General features: G+C 37.2%; 4 protein-coding genes across 5 annotated transcripts; 2 read left to right on the plus strand and 2 right to left on the minus strand.

Annotated features, from left to right (window-relative positions):
- The first annotated feature begins 1,854 nt into the window (after positions 1-1,854).
- pax10 (paired box 10) lies at positions 1,855-5,746 on the plus strand. Its single transcript, XM_043235680.1, has 7 exons — positions 1,855-1,960; positions 2,443-2,610; positions 2,919-3,001; positions 3,131-3,287; positions 3,620-3,690; positions 4,838-4,982; positions 5,153-5,746. Exons 1-7 carry the CDS (start codon positions 1,855-1,857, stop codon positions 5,251-5,253), a joined length of 831 nt encoding a protein of 276 aa, XP_043091615.1. The 3' UTR covers positions 5,254-5,746.
- A 2,734-nt stretch (positions 5,747-8,480) lies between these two features.
- bcl2l12 (BCL2 like 12) lies at positions 8,481-14,913 on the plus strand. Of its 2 annotated transcripts, none has more exons than XM_043233744.1 (8): positions 8,481-9,990; positions 12,007-12,198; positions 12,642-12,906; positions 13,255-13,468; positions 13,689-13,805; positions 14,032-14,108; positions 14,279-14,536; positions 14,665-14,913. In XM_043233744.1, the coding sequence occupies exons 2-8, from the start codon at positions 12,026-12,028 to the stop codon at positions 14,704-14,706; spliced, it is 1,146 nt and encodes a 381-aa protein (XP_043089679.1). In that variant the 5' UTR covers positions 8,481-9,990; positions 12,007-12,025; the 3' UTR covers positions 14,707-14,913. The 2 variants fall into 2 exon arrangements, with proteins under 2 accessions (XP_043089679.1, XP_043089678.1); XM_043233743.1 differs by having other exon boundaries at positions 12,024-12,198.
- Positions 14,817-19,606, minus strand: tspan4b (tetraspanin 4b). Its single transcript, XM_043233745.1, has 8 exons — positions 19,089-19,606; positions 18,216-18,285; positions 17,098-17,289; positions 16,396-16,470; positions 16,204-16,299; positions 16,013-16,126; positions 15,495-15,578; positions 14,817-15,405 (listed from the first exon to the last, which is right to left on the minus strand). Exons 2-8 carry the CDS (start codon positions 18,282-18,284, stop codon positions 15,337-15,339), a joined length of 699 nt encoding a protein of 232 aa, XP_043089680.1. The 5' UTR covers position 18,285; positions 19,089-19,606; the 3' UTR covers positions 14,817-15,336.
- A 796-nt stretch (positions 19,607-20,402) lies between these two features.
- si:ch73-248e21.7 (zonadhesin) lies at positions 20,403-24,020 on the minus strand. Its single transcript, XM_043233742.1, has 2 exons — positions 23,299-24,020; positions 20,403-22,765 (listed from the first exon to the last, which is right to left on the minus strand). Exon 2 carries the CDS (start codon positions 22,462-22,464, stop codon positions 21,184-21,186), a length of 1,281 nt encoding a protein of 426 aa, XP_043089677.1. The 5' UTR covers positions 22,465-22,765; positions 23,299-24,020; the 3' UTR covers positions 20,403-21,183.
- Positions 24,021-24,467: the final 447 nt, after the last annotated feature.

Genomic DNA, 24,467 nt, shown 5'->3' on the forward strand with positions numbered 1-24,467 from the left:
TAATTTCAATTAGCGTAAAGCCTTTTCCCATTTTTACGTCTATATACATGTCAACTATTATACTTTATAAATTCTTTTAATATTTTATAATATACATATATCAGCATGTTTTGTACATAGAAGAAGCCTTTGTATATGGATTGCATCCATTACTGAGCTCTATGTTTATTATCTAATGTTTATTATAATTAAGTATACATTGTAGTAATAATATATTTGACATTTTATTTATATGCACTAATAAATATAGCTGTAATGCCTTTTTTTGTTGCATGCTAACCTGTGTTGTTCCGTCACAACCATCACTTCTCTATATTTTGTTTCTTCTTCTGTTCTAGATCATTCTTTGCTTTTGAGGGCCATGGTTTACTCTCAAAACCAATGCAAATACAAGCAAGCCTCTCTCTAGTTTATTTTAATGGCTAGATCTATAGTATTCATGACGACGGCCTCCTTTCCATGTATGTTAGTAGTTTTACATGTACAACTATCAGTGGAACCAGTGATATTTTTTTTACTAACTCTTCAGCAGTATTTATTTATTTAGCTTAACCCTGCTCTATAAATAATGTGACTTAAATACGCTTGCATTTTGGTTAGCGGCTTCTTGCCTCCATTTTCGTAATGAGTTTTGTTGTGTAGTCAGAGTTTGTAGTCGACAACGTGAATTGTGTGTTATTGTGTGCGGTGTATCTATAATTATCTCTTTGTTTTGTTGGAGTGTGTGGCGTGTATGTGTGTGTGCGTGTCTGTGTGTATTGTTGTTAACATTAGTTGACAGTATTACTCTCTCCAGTCATGCGTGTGTGTACGACGATGTCAGACTAGATGTTCTGTACTTCTTAATTACTCGCTGTGTGTGTAATGAACTCTGTGTGTGTGTTAATGTATGTTTAGATCGAGATAGATAAAGTAAGTTTAAGATGCAATAGTAACATTATTTAAAGACATTCATGCATTGGTCATTCATGCCAGTTTGATCTAGTTGGATTTTAAGGACATTTTTTTGAAGAAGTAATTGGTGTTAATAAATTGCATTGTGCCATCCCAATAAAGAAATCTGTACATCTGAATATATGCTGGGTGTAGTTATACCTTCAGATGGGTAACAGGGTTTGTTTGTTTTTGTTTTTTTTTACTATTCAATTTGACAGGTCTTATACTACTGTATAAATACTATTTATATATGTTTCCATATTACCACTTTGAAATGTATTCGTTTCAAAAGTCGATTGTTTACTATAGAAAATCATAAAAGCAGGGTTGACATTTAAAAATGTACATAAATCATAAGATACATGGAAAAGAGTAAATGGACTTTGAACTGTCTGTGGAAAGTTAACTTCTGAAAGGACAATGATTATGACAAATTTATTTTAATCTTTGAAAGTTTTTTATTTAAAAAAAATAAATAAATGTGTACACTAAAATGTAGGTTTTATTAAAACACTAACATTTTTTTTTAAATTGGCCATAGTGTACTATATGAATGTTGGAAACAAAGACTGAAGAAAAGCTAAAAAAGGTCATTATTGAAAAAAGATTTTTTAAAAAAGGAATAAATAAAAGTTACCTAATGTGCTCAGTGTTAAATGAAATTAATAATTTAATAAATTAAATTATGTGATATTTTTGTTAGAAAACACAAACATAAACAGCTAACGAAAATCATGGAAATGCAATACTAAACTGGTGATAAAACATAGACCTTATAAATTCAGAATTGATTGTATTTGATTTTTTTTTTTTTTTTTTGATTACCTTTTTAAATTACCTCTTCCGTCCTTCATTCAGGGTTGGAGTGGTCTGGATGATAGAAGGAGAGGGTCTGTGTTTTCTCACAGGTGACATTTAATGTACGACAGTCTGACCATGCTGAACTTACAAAACGGCTCCAACTGGACTGGCCCAAACAACTGGTACCACCCGGCCGACAGCATCACTCCTCAACACGGAACAGGTACCTTTAGTAGATATCTGCATGTGGCAGATGTCTTTATGTATTAGTAAAGCACCTCTGTGTGTGAATGTGCTCTGTATGTGTGCTTGTGTTCGTGAAGTCAGCTTTGGGGTGAACCAGCAATTCTTATACTTGACTGAGCACAAACAGAGGGTGCCAACAGCTACACCATCAGCCACGCATGTACACCCACATACAAACACGGCCATCTCTGGCCTTGACGTCCTCTGTTTCATTACAGGAAGGCGGAACTAAAGCGAGCAGACATTAGACACAGAATTAGATGCCCATAATACAGTTGCTGCTTATTCACACGTACACAAATAAGGTCAAACTGTCAAACGCAAGATGCTGCGGCGCACTAGAATTACACAGTCTTCAAAGAGACAGTTCTGTCTATATAATAACACACACGTTCGCGCACTGAAACCCGGCGCTCTTATAAGACTCCGAAGTTTAATGGGGTCTTTTGTTTCTCTCAGATGGTTGCGTGGAAGATCTGAATGTGCAGATGGCCGGAGCGGGGGAAGGAGTGGTGCAGGGAGAGAGGGATGAGGTGGACGAGTCACAGCTACACCTGCAGCTAAAGAGGAAGCTGCAGAGGAACCGCACCAGCTTCACCCAGGAGCAGATAGATGCCCTGGAGAAAGGTGTGACTCAAAGCGCTGGCTCGCACTGAGCTTTCCATGCAAAACAATCTCAGAGAGAATGTGTTTGTGTGGCACTGTTTTTGCGTTTGGGAAAGACGGATCCGTTTCATATCGTGCCACATTACTTTCATGTAGATTATACTTTTTTTTAATCATCCTTATGTTGTTTTTTTTGGAACATAAAAAGAAGATCATTTGAAAAATGCCTGTGGTTTTTTCTTTTTTTGTCCATACGGTTAGTCAGGTTCTGCATTTGCACAAGTCTGCTTATGTTAATTGTGCGGTCTTATGTTAAATCTGTTTTCCAGAGTTTGAAAGGACTCATTACCCAGATGTCTTTGCTAGAGAGAGACTGGCTGCAAAGATTGATCTTCCAGAGGCCAGAATTCAGGTGATACTGGCTTTGTGAAATATTTGAATGATCATCTTTGTGATTTTACGGCGTTAATGCTGAAGTGCCTTTAAACAATACAGAAAGACACTGTCCATTATGCACTGACCCATATTGGGTGATTGACAGGTATGGTTCTCCAATCGGAGAGCTAAGTGGAGAAGGGAGGAAAAGCTGAGAAACCAGAGGAGATCAGGGGGCACCAGTTCCTGTTCTCAGACACATACTCCCCTGAGCACATCCTTTACCTCCCCTGTATATCACTCCCATCACAGCAACAGCTCAGGTATGTCTTTTTAAGACTTACTTTGCAATATTAGCACAAGTACAGCTTTGCTAAAAAAAAACTGACGCATAGATTTCTCCTCTACTTTCTCTCCTATTTTCATAAACGATAAACTGGTGTTTGTTACTTTGAACTGTTTGTTAGGCTACTACTTTCTTCATACTCCTCAAATCAAATATCAAATAAAAGTTCTATATTGCCATGATTGTTACATTCAGTATTATCAAAGCATCCATAAACACTAAAGCAGTGGCACGTAGTAGTAGTACTAGTAGTAGTAGTAGTAATAATCTTTGTTAATGTTACTATGCTCTTGTTTTCTCTCATATCAGGCTCAATGCACAGTCGGAGTGATTCGTCTCTCTCAGGCTATAGTTCTCTGTCTGTCTTCTCCAGTATGCAGGTAAACAATGATGACCTCCCTTTTCCATATATCATATGATTTTGATAGGCAAGATGTTTGACCAAATGGACATGTAATTAATTCTACATCAGTATTGAATCGTGTTCTCGGTCATTTTTGTTTTGACTTATAAAATACTGACACCTAGTGGCGCGATAAAGAAAACGTTTGATGTAACAAAGGCTAGCAAACATTCTTCAAAAGAACTTATTTTGTGTTCTATGTAAGAAAGTCATACAAGTTTTGAAAACCGCTAGAGGAAAAAATAATGACTACTAATGATTAATTAATTGATTTAATTAATTTGGGGGTGAACTATCCATTTAAACCCAGGCACGAGCCACAGGGTTGTGCAGGTAAATCTCATAAAGACTGTTCTACTGTCCACTAAATTAACTCATTGATTTAGTAAAGGCGGGTTTTTAAAAATAATAATAATAATAATAACAACAATAACACTAATACAAAACGTTCTGTATGCAGTTATCGGTTAGCCTTCACAAAACGGTGATATCTGTTTGGGGGAACGCTGTTTTAAAGTACAATCAGCTACTGTGTGTAAAATAAACTATTTATTCTGTGGAGGACAATATTTGTTTTTAATGTCTTAGTTAAAAAATGATGCCCTCTCAAACGTAACAGCATCCGCCTTTCTTTAAAGCACGCGAAACAAAGTGCTTTCTGCAATAATAAATAATGCAGGGGAAACATTCCAGCACACGCACCTATTACGCAACTAAAAGGTAAAACCATGAGTCCGCCTGACATTCAAAATGATCTTAAATAGCTTAAAAGCGCCCTCTAGCGTTTCTCATGGAATACACACGGTCTGCTGTAGTTTCTAAAAATAATCTCCAGCACGTACATTGCAGGTTTACAGTTCAGCAGGTCCGATTTAGACCATAAATCCCCTCCCTTTAATCAAACAAATGTCCTCTTCATATTTAATGACTGTTTTAAATTAGATCATAGCAATTTGCTGGTCTGATAGGACCTTGGCACATTGAGCTTCATAAAACCCCAGAGTAAACATATGAGGGGTGTCCCTCGCATAATAAGATGTCAGATTATTTTATTACTGAATCTGTTGGTACCTCTAATGAAATGAGATTAATCTTTAATCTTTATTTGCTCTTCTCTCCTCTAGTCTTTGCCCTCCCAGTCTACTCCAACTTACTCTTGCATGTTGCCTCCCTCTCCTTCTGCCCTGCCCCCTCTTTCCCGTAAATTTGACTCCTCATCTTACACCTCTCCCCACCTCCCGCCCCCACCCACGGCCAGCGCAAACACAGGTGAGTGCCGTTTTGTAACCTACTCCACCCTCAAGCCGCAAATACTCTAACGTACACTCCAAAACACTGCATGAGCAAACAGCGTGTGCAACTTTGTGGTTTCCTGTTGTGTTACACATGCATCGGCCACGAGTGATGAACTGACTGATAAGGCCTTGTGTTTCTCTCAGGATTCTTTCCCGGTGTTTCCGCAGCAGGGCAGACTGCAGTTCAAGGTGGCGATCAGGAGCTGGGACAAGGTCTGGGTCAGTACTGGACGAGACTGCAGTAAAAAAAAACACACCTTGTCATTATCAGACAAAACCAGCAGAGCTTCAATCAGCAAATTATTTAACAAAACGTGTGTCAGGAAACCCTACTTATTTAGATTATGTATGCATCAGGGAAGCAGTCTATGTAAGCCATAATCTTGTGAAAAAAGTGGACCTCACAAACCTGCACAAAGGGAAGAGACAACGGACTCCAGCCTTTTTGATCTGCACAGTTATATAGGCTTACTCAGCAGCACCATGCCAGATAATGGCAAAGACTAGTCAGGTTAACATTCTCAGCTATTGGAGCATCTAAAACATTAACAGAGGCCAACACCTTGCCTCGTGTTGATGCAACGAAAAATGCTGTTTAATTGATGTGCCACTTACAATCCGTGTGATAAACTGCATATGACCAAAAATGTATCTGCCGTTTAAAAGTTTGGGTTTGCTAAAATATTTCGATGTTTCATATGCTTAACAAGGGTGCAATTATTGATTTAAAAATACAGTACAAGCTTAAAATTACTTGTATTATTATTATTATTATTTAAATATCATTTAATACGTATATTTTAATGTATATTAATATACTTTTTTCCTGTGACAGCAAAGCTGAATTTTCAGCATCATTACTTCAGTGTCACACGATTCTTCTAATATGCTGCACAAGAAACATAAAAAACCTTTGCTGCTTAATATTTTTGTTGTATCTGTGATACATGTATCTGTAATACATACACTGTGATACATTTTTTTAAAACAGAATGTTCAAAAGAGCAGCATTTATTTGAAATAAAAATGGTTTGTAATGTCATAAATGTCTATATGCTGTCACTTTTGATAAATGTAATGTGTCCTTGCTGAATAAAAGTGTTGTTATTATTTAAATCATACTAACCCCAAACTTTTAAACGGTAGTGTTGACTGAGGGTATTAAAAATGATCGATTTTGTTATGAGTCTCATCAGTTACCAGCCCATCATAATACTTCACCGATGTAGAGAAACCAGTGACAATCAAGCTTACACACGAGCCAAGCAGTGACAATCAATCAAGTGCACGAAGTAGCTGAAAAGAATCAGAACTGAATATAAATTGCTGTAGCCAATGACAATCATAACGCGTTGTTGCAAAAGGCTGCAAAGACAATCAAAACATACTGACCATGTGTAATATACTGAAGTTAATGATTTATTACTGTACATTGTTAAATGGACATTACTGTGATTTGATTACTGCTTTATTTCACCACTCTGTAACATTCATAGGTTTTTTTCCTGTCGGATCCCATGAACTCACTGTAGATTTGTATGTTTGAATGTGTGTGAATATGAACGAGAGAGACAGCAATAGGGAGAGAGATTGATAACGTTACTGTATTTATCATTAGAATTGTGAACATTTTAGTGTAAGCCCTTTTGTGGAATTGCTAAACATTGAAATAAAAATATTACATTGAAAAGAACAACACGCGCTTGTGTGTTTGTGTTTTCCCTCTTTATCATGCATTTGTAGCATATCAAGTACTTGTATTGCATATCACAGAACACTCTTCTATGATTTTTTTATCAAATTTCCTCTCATCTTTATCCGTTTCTCCTGGGTAACTGTGAATTGGTTCACTAGCGTCCGTTTGGGTTGTGTTTAATTATTACTGTCACTGAACAGTAGCATTTCCTGCCTGTGTGCTGGTGGATTTCCTGTTTTTGTTACTTACATTACCACACCCATTGAAAATAATGTTCTGACAAAGTTATTCTCACAGGGACCCAGACAGTACAGAAGTTATGAATAACTTTGATGTCATAAGATATTTTCATCTCACATACCAGAAAGTAGTGCTTTTCTCACATAGTGTGTGTGTGTATATATATATATATATATATATATATATATATATATATATATATATATATATATATATATATATATATATATATATATATATATATATAAAACATAATGAATATATAGTAACTAAATGAAACTTGGTTTGTCCTTGGAATTTCTTGTGAATAATGCATTCAGGAAACTGGAACGGATACACTTAGAAGTCTGACTCTGCCCATATCTGAGATTTATCCTCCAAAATTTCCGGTGCACTACACTTGATGAGTTTAATTAAGGCCGATGTTAACGAGCTGTGGAGACCGGGAGGGCAAAGCACGCAAATTTCTTCGTTTGAGCAGAGGTCACTGTAATAGTCACGTCTCTTCTATTCCCATAAGGCCTCGAGTCTCCAATGTAAGCATGTTTTATCTAGTCTGTGTGAACGTGGGGTCTCCTCCCTCAAACTCATCGCTCCATCTCTACCCCTCCCTCTATCTGTTCATCTCTTGCCCTCTGCACACACTCTTGGCCTGTGGTTCTCAAGTGGATAAACACATCCTCTGTTTCTCATGCAAACTTTCCTGGAACAGCTGAATGTGACAGATGCAAATCCTGATTCATTTTACTATTGTTTAGATGTAAACAAAAATAAAATAGTGTGAAAAAAAGAGCTTGCTAATCATTTCTGTACATAATATTTTGTTAAAAAATCAAATGTAATGCTTGAATCACTAAAACTATAAAATTACCGTAAATATGATTCAAACAACAAACAATAGCATTATATAATACGTTTAAAAATAGATATAAAATTAGAAGGTTCACATTTCTACTTTTTAAAATTGTTTTTACTTCCTTTTAACCATCTCATCCTAATGTGGATTTTTTTCTGGGATGTGAAATTATCTCTGGGTTAATCAGCATTATGAATTCTGCTGATTCATCTTAACTTTTATTGAATTCGGAATATTCCTCCAGCATCTCAACTCACTTTTCAAAATGACTAAAATATTGTGCATATGGCAGGTTGGCCTGAAAGACAAAAGTAAATGTAGTCAGTTACAGTTCTAGCACAGAGGTTAGGTCACTGGAGTTCTTTTACAACATAGCATAGAAAATGCACAATTTGATCAATTCAGATCCTTACATTTTTTCTTAATGAATACAATTTTTTTTCAGAGAGGGGTAGCCATTTTGAACTCTGCACCACATTTAGAGTCCACCAAACTCTGTGTGTGTGTGTGTGTGTGTCTCTCTGAGAGTTCTTTGCTGGTTTCCTGTCACAGAGGAAGTGCCTCACCCAGCTGTGTTGCTCCCTATTGGCTCACGGTCAGGAGAACAGTGATTTTGGGCTGATAGGGTGGCCGAGCGAGGGATAGATAGAGGGAGTGCGGAGCGACGAGAGGGACAAGCAGTCAGGACAGGTCAGAGGGTAGGCAGGAAGAAGAGAGTGCACAGCTAAATAAAGACAGACAAGATGAAGAGACCAAGTGAAGGAGGGTGCAGACGCGAGAGCATATCAACTCTGCTAAAGAGGAAATAACTCTGAGGTAAGACATCAGAGAGCAGATGAAGCTTCAGAAAAGAAAGAGATAGCTGCACGGACAAATATGAATTTACCAGTATTAAGAAAAACCTTGAGGGTTTGTCAACTTCTGCTGAGAGGCTTTTGTGGTAACTACTGATTTCAATTTCTGATATTTTCTGTACCTGCAATTTTTTTAATGATGAACAACATTGTGACCTTTTAAAATTGTGTAGACTTTCAACTGCAATTTTACTTTGAATACTTTCAATTTGAATTCTTCTCAGAATCCTTTTTTTTTTTTTTTTTTTTTTTTTTTGCTAATGACTAACCTTTTCTATCAATGCTCTAAACTTTCCCAGCAATTGATTTCATAACAGGATACCATGTCTCCGTTTCTCTGTGTGACCGTCCATCTCTGCCTCTCCCAATCCTTGTACCAGTGTCTGATTTACAGATGACGCTGGACGGGGTTTGGGGGGGGCCGAGGGAGGACAAATGCTCCACATCTTTCCTGTCATCAAAGTCGACAGTAAAGTAAAGTACCGGTCTCCAAATAACTCTTTTCTCAGTGGCTGTAAAATATGTTGTGTTTTGTCTGAAAATAAACACTATTTGGTGAAACACATACCCAAGTGCTTTTGTTTTTCAGTTGTTTCATTTTGTTTTATTTCTCACTGCCATTGGTTTGTTCTTTTGCTTTCATTTTACTTTAGAGTGCATTCAATTCGTCAAAACAGAGAAATTTGTCTTTAACACTAGTTGCTGAACTGTAAATAAACATGGGCTCCCCTAACAGAAGTAAACATTATAAATTCGCATATAGGTTATTCTTACAAAAAAAAAGTGTCAAAATCGTCAAAATGAGTTCTACCTAAAACTGTCGCGCTGAGAACACATATGATTAATTTCTATAAAAGTTTGTTGCTGTATCATTTGAATCTACTGCTAGATTGGACCCTGTCCATTGGGAAAATGGCTTCGTCCTACGCCAATCCTCAGTGACATGCGCAGTGCGCACCGCTGAACTCGGTCATTCCGTAGGACGGACTAATTGACGCGGTGGTGGAACCGGTAGGGAAGGTAAAGCTCTGTCGGTATCGACAGGCGAGTATCTATAACATCGATATGAATCACCGCTTTAGATCTGATTTGATTCTCCGTGAGAACTGACCTACATATGAACTCTCCAGTACCATCAGAAACAAGTGACTCCCAACTCGTCTGAAGTTGACACAGCTCGCTCGGCTGAGTCGCTCGCACTGCGGGCTATCTGTTTTTGATTTTAGTAACCGTGTTTTAATAATATCGACTTTGTCGATAAGTCTGGCTTTGTTCGATTTTAACACGTCGCGACTCAGCTGATTCCTTCGGACGTCGAGGTGACTTTACTTACCAGGTATGTACTTATGAGACAGGTATTTTTGGTGATGTTAGATTTCATCCGAGACAGTCTGTTGACTATCCTCACAGTTATATTCATGACTGTAAACATTTACTTGAATTCAGGTGTGATACAGCCGTGTCATAAAAACACCGCCATGTGTTGTTCAGAAATGTCAAGAGTGTGGCAGAATTTCTGTTAACAAACTTATAAACATTTCTCTTTTCGTATCTTAGTAATTACATTCAATTAGTCACTATTTATGCATTCAATTCTACCAGCTTGATATTTCACTGACACACAAACAACCCACATCTCTAACCACACCTGGCATGAACTTTGTAGGTGTCTATTTTTACTGTTAATAAGTAGGTAGTTAGTACGTAGTAACTAAAACTAAACAGCCTATAGTAAAGTCTACAAAATAGACGTATACAGAGTTAGTTGCTAATATGGGGTTTAGGTTTTTACACGTAGAAGGCCACTGCAATGCAGCCTTTGTGTGCAGCTGAAAACACACAAGGGCTGCGTCCCTACATGTGCTCCGCGGGGAAAAACAAAAGCAGGGAGCCAGTCACCTGATGACACTGAGAGACTCTGAAATGTTTGACTTTCTATGCTTGTGCCACTTGACAGGTTAAATAAAAGGACATTGTTTTTCACTTGCCATTAGCATGCAAAGTACTATCCCAGCCTGGTCAGGAATGTGTCAGTCTGACAGTTTTGCAATAAAGTAGATTCCTCTTCTGAGCTATAGTACGTATGAATGTATTGTAAGTGATAAACATGCCAATATAGCAGAAGCTGGGTGATGATGTTTTCTCGCTTCTGCTGTGAAATCCACACTTGCACGTCTTAGCTAGTTTGTTTAAATATTTTTGGTATTGAGTAAACATGTACTATTAGTCTTTAGACTGCCTCTTATTTTACATTTTAGCAGCTACAATTATGGGTTTATTTATTAATTCAAGAAATCCCATAATATAGTATCTCATTATTTCACACATAAAGTCCAAAGGAGCATAGTAGTTTAACATAATAGCCGAAATAAAGGTAATTGTCTATCATAATATGTGGGAATAAAGTCTGGCTGGGTCTAGTCTCGTACAAGTAGGGTAAGGAGGGAAAGATGAACAGGTTGAGTGACGGACACATGAAAACATGTCAAGCGTTTGGAGTTGTGAAACTGCTTTGGTCTGCTAAAGAGAAAAACAACTGCATACCCACAGTAGAATTTACACGTTCTGATGAGTTGTAATAGCCTAAAGTAGAAGAGCGAGTTATAAGCAATGTGCTCGCTGTGAATGAAAAGAATTAATGGAATGATAATACGCTTTATAAGAACTTTCTGATATATAATCAAATATATATTACCATGAAGACATGAAGTCTTGTTTTCTTAGAAATTAAACAAAATCAGTTGATAGAATATATTGAATAAAATATTGGTCAATTCCAAGTTTAATCCGGGAATCAGGCATCACATCTGCCAAGTGGTCTCTCTGTGATGTGTGCATTTTTGTGTTATTATTTCAATCAAACAGAACCCTGTTTTTGCTTCTCTTCAGTGATCATTTTTAAAATGAATGCATTTCCACCAAAGGTTATTGAAATGGGCATTATATTTTTAAATTGTTTGTGAAAGGCTAGAAATGACGTAGACTTAGTGACTGAGGTAAACAGACTGGAACTTCCAGCTCTCATTCTGTGTCTCACTTGGTTTGAGTGAGATACAGCTCATAAGTATGTGTATTGTACTTTCACTTCCTTCAAGTACCCACTATAAATTGAAGTGCTGTTGAGGTAACTCACTTCTCTGTCGATCGGATGGGTTACTGGCTGTATTTTAACGTGCAAGTCTTCACTAAACAAACAAAGTTTACGTTGACCTCCAGTTAATCTTTTTTTATTTTTTTTTTGACCGAGAGTTGAGACTCTGGTTTAGTTTTTTTACTTGAGGAATCCGGCAGAACGTTGTAATTTTTGATTACTCGTAATATGGAAGTGTCCTCACATTTTACAGAGTTTTAGTTCTCTCTCTGTCTCAGCGATGGCAGACGTGGCGGTCAGGCCTGCTTCCCCCTCACCCTCCATCTCTCTCCTGGAGATCAAAGCGGAGACAAGGTTTGTTCTGAAGTCTTTCCTGCGTCACTCTCTCGCGATTCCTCCTGGGGAGCGCCCTGGAAGGATAGGAGGAGAATACAACGACCCAAACAAATACAGGTGACACAAATCATTCAAACGGATACTCAATTACACTGTAATGAGGCAAAATAAAACAACTCACTGAACATCAGACATTAGAAAGACTATTATATACATGTTATAAGCAAAATGCAGACTGGGGTAATGTACCCCAAAAATAAAAGTTCTGTCATCAATTACTCTCCCTCAAGTTGTTATTCTAATTTTTTTTTATTTACTGAATACAAAATAAGATGTTTTAAATAATGCTGGTTAAGGTTACTGGTCCTCATTTAATTCCATAGTATGAAAAAATACTTTGGAAGACAATGGGGACTACAATCTTGTGCAGGTTTGGAACAACTCAAGGGTGAGTAAATGATGACAGAATTTGTATTTTCTGGGAAATATTTTTTCTTCTTAGAAAAAATATTTTTGTTAAAATGAAAATGAAAAAGGATGACCCATCTTTCTCTTTTTAGTGCCTCGACAAATAATAAAATGAAGAAAGATGCAAATGGTTGGGACTCCTTGGACGAGGAGATCAGTGCCGCAGAGGAGAAGAAACATGGAATTAAAAATTTAATAAAAAGACGACTGAGAGCCCGTTCCTCTACAGTCGGTCGTGCTAAGAAAGAAGGAGGTTCCGACCTGACTCCATACAACACCCTTGTGAAGCAGAGTCACCCGGGCCAACCTGACAAGCCATCACCAAATGGGACACACAGTTTACCCAGAAAAACAGAGGTACAATCACAAACTTAACATCTATTTTATAATGCAAAGCAACAGTGTTTTTTTTTTTTTTTTTTTTGTGAGTATGTTTTATTTTTGATACGATGTATGTTTTGTATGTCATTTTTATGTAACTTCTGCATGTAAAATCTGCATTGAAAATTTTTTGGATAATCAAAACATGAAACATTTTTTGTCACTGTTGTCTGGCTGATGTTTCATCTGATGCATGAACTTCAAAAAGATTTATGGGTTCAGTATTGCAAATTTACTGACCAGCCAAGGAGCCAAATGCATTTATTTTCTGTGTGTGTATTAATATTGCTCTTTTGCTTGCTAATGAGACATTTTTTTTTTCAGGAAGAGTTATTCGTACCATCCTCTGCATCTGAAGAGGAAGGTGACAGAAAATCAGGGGATAAAACTAAGAAAAAGAAGAAAAAACTAAAAATATCTGATATACTGAAAAAGGTGTCATTCAAAAAAGAAGAGCCTCGTCCTCAGCGCCCAACCACTCTACCTCTTAAAGGAGCTACAGGTGTTTCTCAACCAGATGATCACCCTCTTTCACCATGTACGTTTCTAGAATTTGTTTAACTTGTTTATGGATACAGGAGGCACTTTAAAGAATGTATTTCGTGTTGTCTTATGCCTGTTCGAAAGGGTCAGTTTTTTATGCTCAAAAATCTAAATGTTTTGTATCATTTTAAAAAATCTTCATTGTTGAAGAATGTAGAATGATAGCGTGTGTATGGCCTCTGCATGTTATTATGATGTGATGTGTTTTCTCTCAGCTCATCCACCTGAGTTTTATGATGGTGTGGCAGATTCTCTGGACAGAATCGCACAGAAACACACTCTGAAAAAGAAATCCCCTGTTAAACCAAAGCCTGTGCCAAGTACACACAAAGGTACACGTAAAACCATAAACCAGATTTTTTTATGACCTGTTGGTTTTAAATGTCATTTTTAACGTGTGCAGATCACTTGAACACTAAACAGACCTGTTGTCTAGGATACAGAAATGCATGTTCAGTCCTTTAAACAATAGCTTACTGTTATAATGGGTTGATAGCTCAGCTGAGGTTTTTTGACTTGTGTTGTTTAGATGTTACATTATACTTCTTTTTATTGTAGACGACAAAAACAAAGAGGCTGTGGTTCAACAACTAGTGCAGATACTGGCTTCAGAGGGGGATGCCATAAACGAGAAGGTAGTGATTCCTTAGTTTGCCAGTCTTGCTGGGATATAGAGTGACCTTGGCTTTTTCTTATCATAAAGATTTTCTGACATGAGCAGTGTTTTGACTATTCGTGGTTATTTTTACTTGTTTGCTTTGTGTTTATCCTCGTTAGTCATTGTTTATCATTGTTAATGTTGCAGATAAATACCAACCCCTTCCTGCGGTCCACCCTCACACGCCTGTCCTACTCATCCTTTGCTAAACTCCTTGACACGTATGCCAGTCAGAGCGAAGAGCCCCCCGCTCCGGCTCCAGTCAGCCCTACGCTGAGGCGTCTGGCCGTCACCATGGATGTGTCTCGACGGGTGGTCACGGCCACTGGAGTTCAGCGTCTGACGGGGTATGCCGAACGCTACATGGAGAGCTTTGCACCGTGGGTGAGGAATCACGGAGGATGGGTGAGCAGTCTACTTCTGGTGTTTTCCTCAGTCTCTCTAGGATATTCTGTGTGTTTTGCATTTGTCATTGTCCTCCAGAAGGGGGCAGAGTTGTCAAGTAAACTGTTTTTTTGTGCTTTCGTTCGCAGGGGAGCATTGCACAATTGGATGAGGGTCTGGAGTGTGATTGACCTCAGTCGTTGATCTCTGTTCATTATGAACTCTGGATCATGTAGCATGACCTCTGTGAGGAATGGTAGAACAAACAGCAGCCTGGGCCAACTGACACTACTTGATTATATGGTCTTTATGCTGATGTATTTATTATTTTTTTATCATTTGGATGTTTTGAATTTTTATGTGACTTTTATACCAAAATACACAATTTCAATCATCTACTTGCATTGCATCCTTATTTAGTTGTAGTGACCTTAACAGACATTCATATAATACATACAATTAGTGTGGTATAACAAATCAAATGATTTTCATTTAAAAGAAATTAACTTGTGATCACAAGTTCACGGCAAGCAGTTATAAGGGTATTTAAAGAGTGCAATAATACTAGGATTTACTTTTCCACCTACGGTATACATTCACTTTATATTCATTTAATATTTTTCGAAGCACATAGTCATTATTTAGGCATTTACCTGGTAAATTAACTTGTATTAAATTCATCCGAGCCTCTTCCTAAGTGCAATTGCATAATTTATGTGCACATGCATATCCAGTCTTTCTAATAGGCAATTGATAAACAATTATTACATATTCAGAAATGTGATGCAAAGAGCCCCTGGCACAATGGGACGAAGATAGGGTCAGTCCATGTATTTTTCTGCTCGCAGGATTTGGCAGTACATCAGCATGGAGAACACCAAAGCAAGAATCTGGAAGAAGAAAATGCCGTTGCATTACATCTTCAGTAAATGCGTATAATACTTATGCAATTATATGATAAACATGAGTTTCAAAGTACCTGAACGACTCCAATGCAAATTCCAAACCCAAGCACTGAGGTGATGTTAGCCAGCAGCCAGTCTTTGGCCTTCTCATAGCACGGCTAAAACATAAAACATCATCAGTCAGTTGGTTATTATGACAAAATAAATTCTGACCTGACAGCCAGTCTCTCATGACCCTAAAACTGTTTATTTTGCAACGATTGAATGGAAGTACATTATTTTCGCTTCTGGAATGGCTACCAAAAAATAAATGGATGCAAAATGTATTATTCATTCATTTATTCATGGACTTTCAGCAGCTGTTACTTCAGTCTTCAGCGTAACATGAACCTTCTGAAATCTTTCTAATATGCTGATTTGAAACGAATGGAGTATTTCAAAGAGCCATATAACAAAGTGCATTACCAGATGTACACAGAGTTTGTTCTGGCTTTCGTTTTACGTAAAGCATATGGCTGTAATTACCAATAGTTGGTGGGATTTAGGAATGTGTGGAACTTAGCTGACCCTGTGACCCCAGAAATTATCTGACCTCTTCCCAGTGATGGCAGCGATCGGTATTTTCTCTGCAGCAGGAGTCAGGTGGTTTGCCGTTGGGTGTTTTGTTGTGCCAGTCAGTGTGGTTGCTTACGCCGCAGCACTTGAACTGAAGGAAACAGAATCCATGAGTCACGCTGAAGAATCTTAGCCTTCAAATTTGGGACTGTTATAAATTCAACTTACAATTCTCTGCATGTTGTCCCAGGATTTTTTTAGCCCTTCGTTTCTAAGATAGTCTGTCATTCCCTGCCTAAGGTCATCCTTGGCTTTCTTGTCCAACTAAATGGACAAAACAGAAAGAGACGTGGATAAACAGGAAGTTGAAGGCAAAGTGTTTTCCTGAAAGGAAAGGCTGAAATATTTGCAAGGCCTCACCTCTTCATGATACAAACTCAAAACCAAAATCAGTGCCACTTCTATCAGGACTAGTAACAAGAGGATCACAAAAAACTGAAAGAACCAGAAAGAATTATTAGACCACATGAATGTATTTATAAAAAAAAAACACAAGACATTGTGTTCTGTAACAATATGCCCATTTAGGAAAGAAAAACCACAAAAATTTTATCTTTTTAATATCTCTGTTGTTCTCAAGAGAACTCAACAACGTATAATTTTGGACTCAGATTTCTAAAGATCAATGACATTTTTCAGTTAAAATATTTGATTTTTTCTTTTTTTAAATCAAATACACTAGTCTTAATGATCTGAACTCTGCTATAGACATCAGTTTCATATTTCTTTACTCAACAACTGCCTCTCATTTGTTTTTATTTATGTGTTCTCTAAGGAGAAACATCCGAGATAAAGACAATGCTGGAATGAACGTCTTTATATTTAAAATAAATAAATAGATGGACATTAAAATTTTATTATTTAACTGTAAACTGTGTATCACATAAGCATAGTACAGGATTGTTTTTTTAATTTAAGATTTAACTCCAGTCTTCAATGTCACATGATCCTTCAGAAATCAGAAACATCTGAGATGAAGATGATACTTGAATGGACGTCTTCCTTTGGGCAGTTTTGCATACATCTGATTTACTGATGTCAGTGAGGATCCAGACATCTTACCGTCATCAACAGACACTTCTGCTCTTTCAGGGCACCAAGGCATCCGAGGAACCCTGTTATCATGGTGACGCCTCCAGCAACAAGCAGTAGGTTGGCCGCAGAGAGTGAAGGGAAGGACAGGGGTAGAGATGAAAACTCTGACTGTGTGAAGGCGAGCCACACCCCAACACCAAATAAACCGCATCCTCCCAACTGCACAAACAAGTACAGGTAAATTAACAAATAACTGTGCCATCATCATCATGTTCAGAGAACTTTCCATCAGTGTAAAGCAGTTCAGGTTGTGGTAGGCCATATTTTAATAGACTAGTAGTCTACTTAATTGCATGCCTTTGCATATTTTACACAGGTTAAACAGTTATGGCTGGAATAAAGTTCTGAACAGATTTTAAAACATTGTGTATATATACTTTTTTTGGACCGCAATATTATACACCAGAAGGAGTGAGCATCACACCTTACCAGACTTTCAAGTCATTCCAGACACAATAAACTTAAGCAGAAACATGTGCCTCAGTGCCAGGAGACGAATGACAAATTAACAATATGAGTCCTATAAATAATCTCAAAATATCAACCTTTTTAGAGTCTTAGATGTGAACTCTATCTATCCAGAATCTGCAGACTGGCTCAGGGGTGAGGTTGTTGTGTATATTGTTTAGCTGCGTTCCCTGGCTGTTTTCAACAACTGACTTTTTTTTTTTTTTATGAATCAATGTACCAATTTGAGTAAATGATTCAATAATTCCATCTATTCAGAAAGTGCTCGGACTTCATCAGCAATATCTTAATCATGTTCTGAAGAAGATTTAAGTTTGGAACAACATGAGGGTGAGTAACTTCCTTTCTTAATTCTTGATTTAAAATCGGAAAAGTTCTATTTCCTACATAAAATTACCATGGTTACCAGACTATGTCTAAGTTAGGATATTTCTGCTCCTGTTGTTTCAAATGCAATGACACAGCCTTGTGTTTTTGAATATCCTCATGTCATTAAGAACAATGGTTTGAGTTCAAGAAACTCTGAGGGGTTTTATCAGTGGTGATGCTCTACTGAATATGGTCCCACAACCTGCCAAACTGATATTCAACAGTTTTCTGTTAATAGCAGAACTAACCCAGAAGATGAGGTTGAAAATGAACATGAGGTACTTCACACAGCAGAGGCAACCTCGTGACACAGACATTCTGCATGAAAGAAGAAAGACAGGAATAGAGTCACCAAATGACAATAAATGTATTGTGTGTGCTTTTAACGTGTGTATACTTTCACACTCTCCTGAACTGCAGCGTGGAAAGGAAGTGCTGTTTCCAGACAGGAAGAAACCACCCTTTTGCTGAACTGCTGATAGCATTAACTAAAGCTATTATGATCCATGTCTGAAACATGTACTCCTGTATGGCCCTTATATCTTAAAATCAACTAATTTTGTGGACTTTTAATAATATGTTTATTTTCCATGAGCTAAAGGCAAGAATCATGTTGGTGGTTATTTTGGGTTTTTTTGTTAATCAAAATATGATTCATATGTGACCACAAAATATAATATGGGCCAAAATGTAAACATATAAGTCTCCTCATAGTTAGGCAGCACATGGATTTATGACCTGATTTCGGTGGTATGTCTATAATGATTATGGAAATTGGCACCATATGCATCTCTGAATTAAAATGCTTTCTTTAAATATGAGAACACAGAAACCTAATACACTTACTTTTCTTGTGATTAGATATACTTAAAAAAGCATAACCCAGTTATTTTCTTTTATCCAGTCCATTTTTTTAATTGGTTCTATTAGTCCTCAAAATATATTTTTTTCCAATCGAAATATCGAACACAAATATCTGGGTTCCATAAACACATAAAATTTAATAAAAGTTGTTGTTTTCTATGGTCTGTTCCAGCACTGATCAAGCGGACAGTACATAAATCCTTATTTTTAATATTGCAGTGTTTATATTAAACATGAAACAGATATAGTTACTTTACCTTGATTGAGATGGAGACAGAAAAAGTGACTGACAGGCAGTTGAAGAGTTTCTATGAATAGAGTTGAGTTTCACTTTGTCCTGAATCCAAAGCTTTTTGTATTGTCTTTCTGATGAAGTTCATGAGATCTTGTTTTATTTATTCATCGAACAAAATGATCCACATTGCAGATGGGATTCCTCCAGTTCTTCTGGTTGTTAATGACTCTTCATAAGGTGCAAAAAACATAAAGGCAGATGAACTTGAAATATCGGTCTTGCAGTTTTGTGGGATACAGAATTCTTCATAGGCTTTCCTTTCTTTGTTGTTTAATTCCTTCAGACTCCTGTTATTTCTCTCCCGGATTTCTCTTGAAGTTCCAAAATATACTTTCTTTTTTAGGTAACAAACAACATCAAAGTATTTGCTTGCTTGTTAGTGTGTTCCCTCAACCCTAATTACTAATTTCTGGTTCTCCCTGGCTTTCTATCTTTTCTATCAGCTATTTTTCTCCCTCTCTTGTTCCAAATAACTTCCAGATGTAGTTATCAGCCCTCCCCTCTCACTCTTTCCCTCTCTCCTCCTCCCGCTGGTCTCCAGAGAATCCATTCTTTTCCAAGACCCTCCTCTCCTCTCCCTCCCCATTTCTCTAGGTTTTGTCCAAACAGTCCTGATGAATGTGGCCAGCAGAGGCACATTTGAGGCTTTGCAGTTCTCTGTGCTTGTCTTATTGTTTAGACTGAAGATCTTTAATCTGTTAAAATCTATACTAACCCTTGTAGACCCAACAGAAAATAAAATTTCATTATTAATATTTGTAGTTGTGTGTACTAATGTGATTTAAAGTATCTTGTTAATACGATTCCACTTACGCACACACACACACACACACACACACACACACACACACACACACACACACACACATATATATATATTGCTGAATTTTTTCATTAAAAATGTTCATGTAAATGTCAAACAATACTCACAGTTGAGTGAGAATATTTGTCTGAAATCTTGTTGTGAGCTCCATCTAGTGGTTATTTGGAATATGTCAGAAATCCCCGAGAAATGATAGGCCTATCTTCTTGAATGTTTAAGAAAACTCATAGAGTCTGATATCTTTTAAATTATTCTTCAAACAAACATAAAGCACATAGATTATTTCTAACAATTCAGGGTGTTTCCCGAGCAGTATTTTCAGCCATCGTTGAGTCTCTTTGTGTAAAAGAGACACAGTTTAACAGTGCTGATTTTAATGTTGTGTCTTCAGTTTTACCCGCAAGATCAGCAAAAAAAAAATTAAATAAAAATGTAAAGACTATGGGGAGTCTGTATTTTTAAAATATAAACATTTTATTACATATTTTGCCATCATTAATATTCTATGCCATAATTTTTTTATGCTCACAGTAAACAAAAGTTTCTTTCTCAGAATGTAAGTCTTAAAATCTTTAGCTGTTGTTTTTTGACATCAACATTGTGCCATAATCAATTAATCAATTAAATTTAATTTAATTCACTGTCAATAAGCTAATTTCTGTAGCAACTGTATCTTTAGATAAAGGATAAAGACTATACATTATAGCAAACACTGGAAATGGATGAATGATGATGTTTAATTAATACAGCCATTATCTCATCTTAAAAGTGAGGTCACATTGTTTGACAAATTTTCATTGGTGAAATCCATATTTTCAATAGCAATCCATACAGTCTGCAAATTTACATAAGGGGTTAAAGCTTTCCCCACAAACATTTTCCAATGGGTTCAATTGGTCATATGAATTGGCCATTTTGCTGTGTGGTTTCAAAATGAATTTCTTTATAAACTGTGATTCACACATCAGTACACTATTGACAATAATTACTATTTTTGCCAGGAAAATTTGGCAGAACTTTTGCTAATATGACCCCACTTTAAAATATAAAACAACTGTGGAAAATGAGTATCAATTTTAGAACATTATTCAAAACTGCACCATTGTTAATAATGAACTGCTATAGTCAAATAACATATACAAAACCTATTACTTAGTCCTTGTTTATAGGATAAATTACGTAATCAAGTCATTCCAATGAATTCCTTAATGTTCATTTAGTCAACAGAAGACTTTTAGACAGCTGTGGTGAGACAGAACGTTTCTCCTCCGTTCATGCCCTTCTCTTCACTTTTTTCCTTTCCTTTCTGTCCCTCACTCTCCTCCGGTGTTGTTTCAGGCTTGCCTTCATTCACATCCTCATCTATATAAAGCAGAGGCTCCTGCTCCTCCCATTTCTTAGCCTCCTTGGTACCGTCCCCACCCACTCCACCGTTAGACTCTTCTCCTGCATCCAGAGCAACGAATGTGCTGAGCACCATATCGTCTCCATCTGGTTTCCCATTATTAGGCAGAAAACCCTCCTGTACCTCACCGTCACATTCAAGCCCCGCCTCCAGGTTGACAGGCCCCGCCCACGCATCATCCTCCATCCCTTTTTTCTTTTTGGACCGTTTACTTTGTCCATTCATATACATGGGGCTGAAATTCCTTGCTGTGTTTTTCTTTCGCCGCTGGGCGAACAAAATCGCACCTACACACAGCGAGAATATAATGGCCACAAATACTATTATTATTAATAGCCAGTTGTTTTTGAAAGGCATAGTACTTTCCCCAATAATCATGGTGGGTGTCGTGGTGAAAAGGGTGGAGACTGACTCTGATTCTGGGTAATTAGCAGTGTTTTCAGGGAACAGTGTAGTTGATGTTGATGTAGTGGAGCTCTCAGTGATGGTGTCCACAGGGTCCGACATCGAAATGATGGACGTAGACTCAGTCTCGTCTGCAGGTGGTGTGGTTAGGATGGATGTGGGATGGAGGGCTTCTGTTGATTCAGTGGTCATGGCATCAGCTGCTGTGATTTCATCTGTAGGACCTTCAGTGGGACTGGTTGGCTCAGGTGAAGTGAAGCTAACAGTCGTTTCATGCTGAATAGTGCTTGGGGCACCTAGAGTAATCACTGTTGTCTCCACATTAACAGGCAGCAGGTAGGTGCTCACTGTGATCGGCTCAGTTTGCCCAGGTGTTGTTTCAGGAACAGATTCTAGTGATGTTAGTTCAACCTCAGTGATCGATGGTGGAGTACTCCCCCCTGTTGTTTCCTCAGACATGGTGTTTATTTTATTAATAGCTGTGGTTTCAGTATTATGCAGATCTGTCTGTAGAGTAGCTGTATTTTCAGATGTGGCACTTAGGATTTCAGAACTCAACGTTGGCTCCACAATGTTTTTATTTTGTAACGTGATGGTGATGTTTTCGTCTGTCTCTGTCTCTGTCGTTGTCTCTTGCGCATCAGTGGACTTGAAACAGGGTCCAAGAGCAAGATACAGAAGCAAGTTACCCAAAATGAGCTTCATGATGAAAATACTGGCTAAAAAAGTCTCTCAGTTTAGAAGCTTCTTATAGCGATTTAAATATTCAGGCAACCTGGGTGAGCTGATATTGTGGTTGGAGATCCACTTTTAAACCTCGCGAACGTGTTTAGAAGCTCTTGACTATACGTTAGATGGAAGCAGTTGTTAGAAGAAATTCATGTTTTGTGCTCGCTCTCTGCGAGGTTGATGTTTTATAGAGGTAATGTTGTGTTGGGCCGGAAAGTTTTACACAGACCAGTAGCTTCCTCTTTCTCCTCTCTCAGTGTAATATGGACGATTTCAACTTTGAAATTAACATGTGACAATAAAAAAGACACAGGAAGAAAAAGATCGTTAGTAAAAAAAATGAATAAATAAAGATCACTCTTATTTGTCTGTAATATACATTTTATACTAATTAAATTGTTTTCCTTTTGGCTAACCTTTGTAAGATTTTCAAAGTAGTTATTTTCAAAGAAATTATTACCAATGTTGAAAATATATTTTCGTGTGAAATATTCAGAATTATCCAGAATGCAAATATGCTAGAAGGCAAAAAAACTGTCATTGTTTGCTCTCTGCTCAACCAGATACATTTTGTGTGACGGGCAGAACAGAGGTTCATCCTCAGGTTATTTCAGTGCATAACTACAACATTTACTAAAATACATTTCAAGTGCCAGCATGAAATCAATGTCTCTCTTAGCGCTGTGTTGTCTTTTTTCTTTCTTGTTTTTGTGTACCTGTCCTCAAGCATCTTACACCATCACAGCCACAAACTGTTTACAGTTTGTCCCCTACCGGGTCCCCTTATGAATAAGTGCGATCACTGCTTACCTTCATGCCTCTGAGAAAAGTCACTGCGAACTCCGACCACCGAGACCAAACTGCACATGTGAAAATCTACAAACTCACACATGCAGAGCACACCTATATCCTGTTAATTTCTCTTCCTCTCTCACTCCTCTATGCCCTCTTTCATTTCTCCTCCCTCTGAAGATGTCTTATCACTGCTTGCGTCTGGCCGAGAAAGGCTGCAGCAGAAAGATAAAAACAAAAAACGTGTCAAAAGTGCTATGTTGTAGCATGAATTATTATCTGAGGCTGAAGTAGAAAAAGAGAAGCCAGGCTCTAATGGGAAGCTCTGTGCAGGGTGTGTTGACACTTTTGAGGCTTTTGACTATGCTTTGTCTGCATATCTTTGCTGTTAAGCATCTATGTGCGAGCACTTGTGCGTGTGTACATGTATACGTGCGTGAGTATGTGTTTGTTGGGTGGAGAGTATTGCAAACTTAGAGAAGTGTGAACGTTTTTTGTATAGAATAAGGTTTGCTCAAACACTTCTTGAAATGTGCATCCTGTCATTTCATGTTTCACAATCTAAATTACTACATATCTAAAATCAATACAGGATTTGGCAACCTTACCAACTGCAAGTTCAAAAAGGTTAATTTAGGCATTTTACATGTGCACATATCTTGACTTTGACTTTATTTTTCTCTTTCTGACGATACTTTACTTCAGCAGAAATCTACTAAGACTAATCACTTTCATTTCCCCTTTCTGAACATTTAGCACCTTATCATGTTTGTCTCTCACTGTCTTTTTCACTACTCAAGCACAACAGTAACATGCATCTGTTGTAAATCTTCAAAATAAATGATTCACACAATCTCTGAATAACTATTTATTTTACTTCACTTTATTTTACGCGATAATCTTTACAAGTGCGAGCCAGCACTGAGATTTCAAAAGACAATGTGTTATCAAAGATTTCTGCCCATAGAATTCTTTCTTGGGCAAGTTATCACAAGCCCTGACCTAGTGATGAAGGCAGAAAAAGATCTAATTGTGTGCCTGTACATGGAACAAAAAAAAACAAAAACAACTTTCATTCTTTATTCAGTACTGTTTGCTTAAAACATATATATATATATATATATATATATATATATATATATATATATATATATATATATATATATATATATATATGGAATATTAAC

Source organism: Puntigrus tetrazona, chromosome 3 (assembly GCF_018831695.1).
Source record: "Puntigrus tetrazona isolate hp1 chromosome 3, ASM1883169v1, whole genome shotgun sequence".
NCBI lineage: Eukaryota > Metazoa > Chordata > Actinopteri > Cypriniformes > Cyprinidae > Puntigrus > Puntigrus tetrazona.

Excerpts from the sequence above, each read along its gene's own strand:
- pax10 (XM_043235680.1), top strand. The coding sequence starts at position 1,855 with ATGTACGACAGTCTGACCATGCTGAACTTACAAAACGGCTCCAACTGG. Across the intron at positions 1,961-2,442 it reads CACTCCTCAACACGGAACAG|ATGGTTGCGTGGAAGATCTG; the intron begins GTACCTTTAGTA and ends TGTTTCTCTCAG. Across the intron at positions 3,002-3,130 it reads TTCCAGAGGCCAGAATTCAG|GTATGGTTCTCCAATCGGAG; the intron begins GTGATACTGGCT and ends GGTGATTGACAG.
- bcl2l12 (XM_043233744.1), top strand. The coding sequence starts at position 12,026 with ATGGCAGACGTGGCGGTCAGGCCTGCTTCCCCCTCACCCTCCATCTCT. Across the intron at positions 14,109-14,278 it reads GGGATGCCATAAACGAGAAG|ATAAATACCAACCCCTTCCT; the intron begins GTAGTGATTCCT and ends TTAATGTTGCAG. Across the intron at positions 14,537-14,664 it reads TGAGGAATCACGGAGGATGG|GGGAGCATTGCACAATTGGA; the intron begins GTGAGCAGTCTA and ends TTTCGTTCGCAG.
- tspan4b (XM_043233745.1), bottom strand. The coding sequence starts at position 18,284 with ATGTCTGTGTCACGAGGTTGCCTCTGCTGTGTGAAGTACCTCATGTTC. Across the intron at positions 16,300-16,395 it reads TGAGTTTGTATCATGAAGAG|TTGGACAAGAAAGCCAAGGA; the intron begins GTGAGGCCTTGC and ends TTGTCCATTTAG. Across the intron at positions 15,579-16,012 it reads GCTGCCATCACTGGGAAGAG|CCGTGCTATGAGAAGGCCAA; the intron begins GTCAGATAATTT and ends TTTATGTTTTAG.
- si:ch73-248e21.7 (XM_043233742.1), bottom strand. The coding sequence starts at position 22,464 with ATGAAGCTCATTTTGGGTAACTTGCTTCTGTATCTTGCTCTTGGACCC.